General features: G+C 37.4%; 3 protein-coding genes and 1 pseudogene across 3 annotated transcripts in view; 3 read left to right on the forward strand and 1 right to left on the reverse strand.

Moving 5' to 3' along the window:
• Positions 1-2,276, reverse strand: part of LOC131786922 (rabphilin-3A) — a 25,267-nt gene extending 22,991 nt beyond the window's left edge. The window contains exons 1-2 of the mRNA XM_066162347.1: positions 1,923-2,276; positions 1,180-1,324 (exon numbers count right to left, since the gene is read on the reverse strand). Coding sequence (XP_066018444.1) covers positions 1,180-1,324; positions 1,923-1,998 — 221 coding nt within the window. The 5' untranslated portion in view covers positions 1,999-2,276. The remainder of the gene's footprint in view (positions 1-1,179; positions 1,325-1,922) is intronic.
• The window catches only part of LOC136279212 (uncharacterized), a 360,360-nt pseudogene that overhangs the window by 62,514 nt on the left and 288,034 nt on the right, over positions 1-9,812 (forward strand).
• On the forward strand, positions 2,355-6,713 carry LOC131786924 (S-acyl fatty acid synthase thioesterase, medium chain-like). Its single transcript, XM_059103981.2, is given in 7 exon segments — positions 2,355-2,488; positions 3,216-3,220; positions 3,223-3,356; positions 3,633-3,732; positions 4,740-4,903; positions 5,547-5,629; positions 6,228-6,713. Coding segments are annotated over 7 exon segments (762 nt in total). The 5' UTR covers position 2,355; the 3' UTR covers positions 6,371-6,713.
• LOC131786921 (micronuclear linker histone polyprotein-like) lies at positions 7,255-8,894 on the forward strand. Its single transcript, XM_059103979.2, has 2 exons — positions 7,255-7,442; positions 7,642-8,894. The coding sequence occupies exons 1-2, from the start codon at positions 7,295-7,297 to the stop codon at positions 8,061-8,063; spliced, it is 570 nt and encodes a 189-aa protein (XP_058959962.1). The 5' UTR covers positions 7,255-7,294; the 3' UTR covers positions 8,064-8,894.

Below are 9,812 nucleotides of genomic sequence, written 5' to 3' on the forward strand. Positions count from 1 at the left end.
AAAATTCCAAATTCTAAAATTTTCTCATGAAATTTGATTTTATGATTGGGATGGGACTTCGTTACACAAAAGCATTTGCATTGCATAATTTGAGTAGTAACCTTTGACCACACAGTATAAAGGTTTCTTCAATTTGGCAAAATTATTCCCAACAAGAAAAAAATCCAGCTTTCTATGTCAAGAGTGTGTGTTTGTGATAAATAGTTTTCAAAATTTTGATTCCCATGGCCAAATAAACATGTATATAATTGCTATATTAAGATTTTACACTATTCTGTGAGTGGAACTGTGTGGCATTATTGTCAATTGTACACAGCAACTAATAAATTTATCATAAAAGATACTTAGGTGGAAATGGTAAACATCAAATTGTATAGTTTATTTAAAAGGAAATGTTGGCCTTGGGGGAGCAGAAAAGATTTTTTACCATCCATCTTTTAATTGAGAGACTGATTGATGCATAGTGTTTTGTTCTAAAAGATTTAGCAATCAGCATTGTGTCAACCTTGTAAACTTCCTCTCCACCCCTTTAATAATATTTAAATAAGGACTGTGAAAAAAGTCTGGATCAGCAGGTGTGAGATTAAAGCAGCTTTAGTTTGCTTTTAAGGCAGAACTGAGATAAAATTATTTACAATAAACATGCCAGATCATCCTGGTACTAAGCCTTTCTAAGTATTGATTTTTTTTTCTGAAAAGGAAATATAATTTAAACTAATTCAAGTCTGTATTGAAATTTGAAAAATGGTGTTTACTCTATCAGAATGTGGCGAATTTCAATTGTCCTTTGATTAGCTTATCCGACCAAGGTGACAGTAAAGTCCAATCACGTCTGCGAACAGACATTTGTCATAAATCCAATGCATCGTCTCTTTAATTCCATCTGACATTTGATTTCAAGTGTTTTACCGGAAAAAAAAATTTACCACAATAAAATGCTGGAAAAGGGCATGACGTGCAAATAGATACATTATTCACCACAACGAAATGGAACGTTTTTTTTCAGCGAAAGAAAACAAAGTATGCTCAATGTAAACATCAATTGAATGCAAATCACGGCAGACAAAGCGTTAAATTTTAATGCAGAATATATGTTACATTTTCTCCCTTTCTATACACAAAGAAATCTCATTCTTCCTGATCCCTAATGATATTTTTAGACTGATATAAACTACTTACCCGATACGTTCTTCTTCTGCATGGCGAATTCTTTCCGCTCGTTCCAGAACATTTCTGATGATCTCTTGTTCGCTTTCCGTGATATCCGATTTTCTACTTGTTTTTCTCGCGGGGGTACTTGAGTGAATAGACCATCCTGAATTCAACTAAAGGCAAAAAGAAAATATTCGGTCGCTATAGTACATAATAGTTTGTTAATCTAACAGATTGTTAACTGATATCGAAAAGCACGTAGTCAAACATAAGCTTATTAAACTATATTGTAGCGAAAGTTAGGATTAAAAGATTGCGCCTGATCGGAGAGCTGCAGTGACAGATCTATCAAGAGAGTGACAATATAATAACTAACAATAAATTTTCCAAAGACTTAGGCCATCTGGTGCGAGTTTTCTTGAAGAATTTTTTTAAGACTTTCTTAGGGCGGAAGCACATCGTATTTGCATGGCCAAAGCGAGAGGCAAAAACTCAAAGTAAATGGCTGGCGACCACTGACAACATCTCCAAACCAAAGCAGCAGTAGGCACAGCAGAATGAGAGCAAGTGACCGAAAACCAGGTGTTTGCGGCAAAACAAGTTTGAATTATTTAGCAACCGGAAACACAGAGATGATTCGCTGCTCTGTTATATTCCCTGTGCGTGAGTTGATAAACAAGTACTGAGTAAGTAGATTTCTCCTAAGGGCTAATGAAGTACTGTCACGGTTAAGAGGACTGATTTAGGTACGGGTATAAACAAATTTACTCACTTCGCCCTTAAAGATAATTGTCGATCGTTGGGGCAGACCCATCGTTGATCTTCTTCACTAGCAAATTCTCCCATTTCTTGCCATTCAATCGAAGGATCAGTTGAGCAAATGTAGCGTCACGCGGGAAATCGCGTCAGTTCTTCATCGTACGTGAACGATAGGAGTCAAATGAGCAACACACTTCTTTCGTAAATCCCTGAGCAAATTGCCTCAGTGGAAAGAGAAACCACAAAAAGACTTGATCCGTTCGGTAGAAATGCTTCTAACCATCAAATACGGGGAAAATTCACACTCACCACTGAAGTCGTGATTTAAACATAATTCTGTACAGTTCGAAAGTGTTTTCCATGACTCCCTGTACCACGTGATAAAACATCTGTGAATATTTATTATAAGAATAATTTAATTAATGATTAAGAGACATTCCAAACATGAATTCAAAATGGCTGCGTTGTGTTTATCAAAAGCAAAATGCAAAACTAAGATTAATTTGCTTTCCCTGGGCTGGTGGAGGAGCGGCGTTCTATGCCAACTGGGGTAAAAAGTTTGCAAGCGAAGTAGAAGGTTTGATTTATAAATTTTGGAGAATGCTATTTTCACTCAGAGCGATATGGAGTCGTGAATAAAATGATAAAGAAGATTCGATTTTAAGTCTTGCGTTGATATCATTGGTTGATTAAAGATCGATCATGTTACAGTTTTTTAACTATTTAAGAGTTGCTAAATTGAAAGAGCGGTGAAAGTGTAGTGCCGGTGGCTGATGATTTACGAGGAGTTTTCAGTTGAATTGACATCCTTCAAAGCCTTCTGAAAGAGCCTTATTTTCTGACACTTGCCTTGAATATTCAGATACTTAATATTACATTGGTTAAAAAATGATTTTGTCACTGTAATTAAAATCTGAGTTCATATTTACAACATTTACCAATATTAAAGTCTATCATGCCTCAATCATTGTTTATAAAATTTGCAACATTCAAAAAAGGTGATCTCAGACAATAGGCCTCTGATCACATGTTAACACTTTACGCCCTTAACCATATTCTCCCTACTCTTCTCTAAGCATTTGCACTGGTGCTGACAATGAGAATTTGTTTAATAATCAAAGCTTATTAGATTGGCAATCATTTCCTTTGTTCTTATGATGTCATGAATGATTCATAAGTATTATACTATAAGGAGAAATTAAATGGTGGTCACACTCAAAGTTTAAAGAGTTCATCAACCACCTTGATCTAGAATTTATCAAGTTACACTGTTTTATCCTGAATTTTCAACTTAATGTCCACAGTGCATGGAGTTGTTTGCCTGGTAGAGAGAGTAGGTTCAAGGAATCTTTCATTGTTGATGACTGGGAATCATTTTTAAGTGATTTCTGTGAGGATGTTCTGGAGATTTTAAAAGGAAAGCCATTTGCATTTTGGGGTCACAGGTTTGTGAAACACTTAACCAGTTACTAACCAAAGAAATGAATATCAAAGCAATCTTCGCAGTAATGAATACTACCAGTACTTGAGTAGTAGTGAAAATTGGACCTGAAAAAATTTCAGACCTATATGGGATTTGAACCCATGACCTCAGCATTACCAGTGCATACCAGTGCAATGCTCTACCAACTTTACTACCCTTTTCTATTTTTAGAATTCCTGTCTAGAAGCAGCAATATATTAATTGACCCTTGCCTAACAACCTGTCATTTTTTTTCTAGTCTGGGAGCCAGATTGTGCTTTGAAGCAGCAAAGTACCTGAAACTGTACTACAACTCACAGCCAGTTCACTTGCTAATATCATCAGCAACTGCACCCCAGGTCAGTAAAAAAAATAGTTTTGAAGCTCATGAACAACATAATTGTAAGTTTTGACTGTAGTGCATGTTAATTTTAACCCCTGGAGTTACCAGTTCTCTAATGAAAAGCAGTTCTTGCAACAGTTTTCCTTGGTTTGTATCATAAAGGGTTCTTTCCATGGCTTTATGTTGGTCATATTTGATTTTGACCTTTAAATTTTTTGCATTAAATCTTGTCACTTATTAATTTAGTTTCTTTACTTCTCAACCCTCAGGTTTGGGATTGAAAAAAAAGTGAGTGTTTCTTGAAAGATGACTATTTTCTAGCAACATAATTATGAAGTTTAGGAGAATTAGGAAATCCAGCAACTAATACACAGTGAGAGGGGAAAAGAAACTTCTTTTAATCATCTGAGGGTTTTTAAGAATCAGGGTAAAATACATTATTTGATTGGAAATGTGAAGTCCATTTTGGTCTGAAACATCATGAATTTTGAAAAATAAAACTGTATTGAGAGGGATCTTCCATGCACTGGAAGGAAAGGAGTACATGTTCCCTTTTTCCTGACAAAAATTTAGAATTTGTTAAAAAAGAGATGCCTAGTTCTTTGAAATTACTCAATATGCTCTCTTAAAAACTATGCACTTATATTCTGGTAAATCTCTCTAAATGTTTCATGTCATATAGGCATTGATTCCTCTATGAAAACTAGAAAGAAGGTATACTAGCCATGTTCCTTGAACAAACCATGGTCCCTCTTTGCCCTAATATTTGTTAATGATATCTATCCCCCTAGAAACATAGTGCTCATGTTCTCCTGTTCCCTAATACCCTGAGAGGCACCCTTGAAATAACTTATCACAATAAAAAATCCTGGGCATGTTCATTAAGTCCCAACATCCTTGCACTTCAAGGAAAATATGTTTCAAAGTGCCTGGCAAATTCATAAGTTTGTTGGTTTAAAGATCAAATGATGTAGTTTTACATGCCTTTCTTTTAAATCATTCTTTCTCACCTTTCACCTTTAGGTGGCAAAAATAACACTAGATGTTTCAACTCAAACTGATGATGATTTGATTAAAAAAATCAGCAGCTGGGGAGGAACACCAAAAGTATTGACAGAGAGCAAAGACATGATGAAGATAGCTGCACGTGTGTTAAGAGCTGATCTCACGCTGCTGCAGAACTACAGGTGACACGGAAATGTCCATCCTACCCACCCTCTGTAATGACCTGTGATGAGTATTATCATTTAAGATCAGTATCAGTACCCATTACCCCCCCCCCCCAACACGTTACAGTGCCGACGATACTCCTGGCGCAGCATAAAATTACTTCAGAAAAACATCCAGTCTCGCAATCTTTTCAAATCGTGTCATCAGAATAGTGCTTGGCGATGGTATAAGTGATAGGACTTTTTTTTTCAACAGCTCCGGCCTGTGTTCATGATCAAGAAGCGGATATAAAAATTTGGGGGGGGGAAAATTCTAGTGGCACACTTCAAAGCGCTCTTTTGCCTCTGTTTGTATGTTTTACTTAAATATTCAGGAAGTTACTTAGAACGAGTATAAAAGAGATGAAACACCGTCTTTTAGCCTTTGTCTCTGCACAGAGCATCTTTTTTTGTTCGTCCGCTGTTAGCTGTTTATCCTTGTGTGTTAAATGATATAGCCTGCGTAACAGGCGGTTTTCGATCACTCTACCAAAAATGGCAGCGAGCGGAAAAAGAGCAACAGAGCCAAAACAGGCAGCAACACAGGCCAAAGACATCAACATTGATATCTTCAGTACCGTTCTTTAAGAATGTTTCTTAATTCGAAGATTGTTATCTCTAGATTTGAAGAGAGTGCCAATGGTGTCGTCCTTGATTGTCCTCTGACTTGTTTTGACGGATCGGATGATCTTCACGATCAAGATGGTAAGTGGGTGTGGTTGTTTTCACTAATGTACCTTATCCCCAGTTAGTATGTAATGATTCTTTTTTTTTTTGTTTTTTTTTTTTGACGACAGAACATCGTTTGGTTCCCAACTTTTGCGTAAATATCGCCTCGTGACCTGTAGATATTTTTCCCAAGAAAGGCTAATTGAAAGATTCTGTGCATGGTCTGTGCACTCTTATGGGCAACAAAGCTTGCTTTAACTTTGATTATTGTCAGTTTAGTTTGTTTCTTTGTAATTGACTTGGACAAAGGCCATTTCAGTCTTCTTAAACGAGGGAAATTCAAAGGAAGAAACTGTACTGTTCCGAAAATGATCCTGGAACCACAGTTATCTTGGAACACAAATGATGCAAGCGGAGGGCTACAAATGATCCCGTTAAAAGAGTGTGGAATGGCAAGGTTACCGATCTAGAATTTTTCTGGAGCATGTTTCCTGATCTGAATATTAAGGGAGCGGCCAAAGGGGTTCCCAGGGTGGAAGTGAGCCCTCATTATATGTCACATCTCAAAATCCGGTTCACGCTCGTAAGCAATTTATGTAAAAAGGAAATTAAAGTTTTCTCTCCTTTTCTACAGGGTGGGCGGAACTTACATCGGGGTCTTTCAAAAGACACGTTCTGCCTGGAGGGCACTTTTACTTCATGGAAGGAGGCAATGAACTGTCTCTCACAAACCATATTTCGGACGCCTTGCGATTACATTACACTCCAAGTCCTTGATTGAATCATGCGCTGATCCTGGATTTAGCCAGATTTGGCCGGATTGATAAGGCCGGGTAAAGCGAACCCTACACGGGCTAAGATTTTCGTCACCTTATAGAGGAGGTCGCCTAAGATATAAGCTCTAGAACTTTGGAAGTACATCATACAATGTCCTTGCAATGAATTGAACAGCTAGACATGGGGCACATCACGGAGAACTGAGTCAGACTGAGACTGAAAGCTGGAACATCACAGAGTAGAATTTTTTCCACGTTTTGAGTGTCGAGTTGCTTGATCACTTAGAAGATGAAACGATTTTATTTTAATAAAGGGGGTAAGTTTCTAAAGAAGCTGTGGTGCTGCGTCGGTGGGAGAGTATAACAGGGTAATTAAGTATTATCAACTGAGCTGATAAGTTAAACGTAAATTGGCCACTGTAAAGAGTTTAAAAGCAGACGTTTCGAGCGTTAGCCCTTCGAGTATCGCTCTGACGAAGGGCTAACGCTCGAAACGTCAGCTTTCAAAATCACATTTTTTCAGATTCTGAAGAATACCGGGAGTGTGCGAAGAAGTCAGATTATGAAGTACTGGTTGTTTAGTGGCAATCAGAGTTTTAATTGCCCCGAGCCTATAGTAAACTGGTTTTAATCAACTATGTTCCTTTTTCTAACGAGAAAAGAGCTAAAAGAATTCTCGCGTGATAATGAAATATCGATTCGGATCGATAATTGCGCTGCCAATCTCCATCCAAAAATATTCCCAAAAGGTCGCCGGAATCGTTTCGTCCCCTGAGCTAATTTTGCGTCCGGGAACCTCGCGCGCGGATGACCCAGGGTCGGCTCTAATTGTTATCGCGTTTTACATTACAAAGACAGTTGTGTTTACGTATTGCCATGGACGCCTCGAACTACGACAAATGGTGAACATGTCAAGCATACAAAAATGCCAACACAGAGTAAGAAATCAGTGTCGATAACAACCTCCGAGAGACCTGCGAAACCAAAAAAGAAGAAGAAAAAAGAATCTGGTAGAAACAGTAGGAATTCCTTTAGTAAAACCCCCACATCGGGAGTTGACAGCTCCAGTGAAGGTTTGTTCTAACAGTGTTGTTTGTCTATTACTTTGGTGAAAAGAAACATTTGGATGAATATTCTCATTTGAAAGGGTTCACACTTTCCAGATGCTAAATTTAGAGATTCTTTTCAAGAAGAGAAAGCAACGGTGTGATGAAACTTAAAGGGTCTTTATAAAGTAATACGATTATAAGGTTAATTTTGTGTTCTTCGAAGGAACCCATCAAAAGTCAAGAACGAAGTCACGCTCAGATACAAGTGACGTTACCGAAGGGAAAGTTGTGAGCATTGTAAGTTCAAAGTCATTTTCGTCGAGGACAGAAAACACGTCTTCCAGTAACTGGAGAACAAGCAGTTCTGATGGAAGAAGCACGAGCAGTAGCGGCGAAAACTTCGGCTCAACACTTAATGCAAATTCTGGTTTAGACACGCGGAACAACGAAGTGAACGATCTAACAACACGTACAGAGTTAACTCAAGTGAACGAGAGTTTAAGATGGGATTTAACAGATTGCGATGACCCAGATGAAGAAGAGGAGAGATTAAGGATTTATAAATTACACAGAAGAAAAAGATACATGGATTTCTTTCATAAACGAACTGGCGGTGAAGCGCAAAGTAGCCAGTTTTATGGGTAGCGAATTCGATCGACAATGTACAAAGCTTGTGATTGTAATCGAAAATTATTTTAAGTACCGAATACGTTCGAATCTCTCTCAAAGAGAATTCAATATTGCTTGATCAATAAGCCAAAACTTGTTATCGAATTTCAACATTTTTAGGAAAAGATGGCTTAAATATTTATGAACAAAGTTCGAAAAAACAATTAGCGAGAATCAGCTAAGCTATTTAATCCCCAATTTATTCACACTCGAATATCAACTTTTAAACCACGTAAAGAGTACATTTGTTACTATTTTGTACATGATTTCAACGAAACAGACCAACTCTCGCCCGCAGAGATCTTTTACTTTAAATCGAAAGTTACCTTACATTAGCTTACAGAGAATAACTGTAGTAGGTTTCAAAGGAGGATTAATTAGTATACCCCAGACCTAGGAGATTATTTGTTTTACTGGACTTTTTATTCCCAAGGGTTAGTTCGTGCGTGTACCACAATTTCATGTCCATAACATTTGTAAATATTGAAAATATTCTAGTGTCTTAAGAAGTGTTGAGTGAATTAATAAGAGTTAGTGCAAACCGATGGTAAGAGTTTTAAATAACAAACAAACTCCCAGTCGTCTTTGACTGAAGGAGATTTGAATGACAACAACAACAACAACAACAACAGCAACAAAAATGGCATTGTACTTCGTGTCAAACAAGTATTTGTGATGGTAGGCCAGAGAGGACGAAGATTGAATTTCCTACACAAATCTATTGTCTGTAGTCGCCACGTTTTTTTCAAACCGTCATCAGAAGCGTCAGAAAGTAACTACATCTGGACTGTCTGTGCGTCTTGTGATTTCCAGCCTGCTCATGTGTTATAAAATTTTTGTTTTGTTTTTATTCTATATTTCTTTACCTTTGTACCATAAAAATTTTGTTTAATGCTGGCCTCGAGACTTCCAAGACACAGTCTGTAAATCCTAAAAAATATATATTTATCCTAAATTTATCCTAAATTTTTTTTAAGTTCATCATCTGTAATCCGTGTGTTAGCCTTCGCGATTCTTTCCGAACCATCTGCGATTCCTTGTTTGCATGATTCTAATTACGTTGATTTTCAAAACTTTCTGGAAGTGAGAGACTCTTTAATGGATGGCTGATAGAAAAACTGTGCAGCACGTTATGCGGGCCAATCAGATAATATTGCTGTTTTCTTCAGCTCATTAAGTGGAATCAAAGTTTTTCTCGCGTGCAGTTGTCACGCACATGACACGCGTATCGCACGATTGGCTCTCTGGTCGATTAACGTGAAGCTGGGGAAGGCAAATAAAAAACCGACATCGGGAATTTCAGGAAGATGAGGTTTCGCTTGTTAGCGCAAACAGGGTAATTTGTTATGATTTTCTAGGCTTTCAAGTATATAATGACTTCAGCATTGGTGATTTAACAAGCCAACACGACTCCTATAATGATGCGCATCAGAAGCAAATGACTATAGGTAATGAGCCTCTGTGCACATCAGGCATTTAGAAACAGAGACATCTAACACACAGCTAACATCTAGACTCTAACAATTTTGAGACTAACTTCGTATAGGATTTCTTCCTGCAGAGAAAGGAGTTTTAAAGATCGCTAGACAATTGAAAAACGACCCAAGTGTTGCATTCATTTTACCGTTGATTTATTTCATACCAACCTATTCATGGAAAATATGTACATGGATACCCTAAATGATGAGAAAAATAAGTTATTACTGACGAACTTTTAAAGTCCGT

This window comes from Pocillopora verrucosa, chromosome 2 (genome assembly GCF_036669915.1).
Source record: "Pocillopora verrucosa isolate sample1 chromosome 2, ASM3666991v2, whole genome shotgun sequence".
Lineage (NCBI taxonomy): Eukaryota > Metazoa > Cnidaria > Anthozoa > Scleractinia > Pocilloporidae > Pocillopora > Pocillopora verrucosa.

What these genes read in the sequence shown, in the direction of transcription:
- LOC131786921 (XM_059103979.2), top strand. Translation starts at nt 7,295, where the DNA reads ATGCCAACACAGAGTAAGAAATCAGTGTCGATAACAACCTCCGAGAGA. An exon ending in AGTTGACAGCTCCAGTGAAG is followed by an intron (nt 7,443 to 7,641) that starts GTTTGTTCTAAC and finishes TGTTCTTCGAAG; the next exon opens with GAACCCATCAAAAGTCAAGA.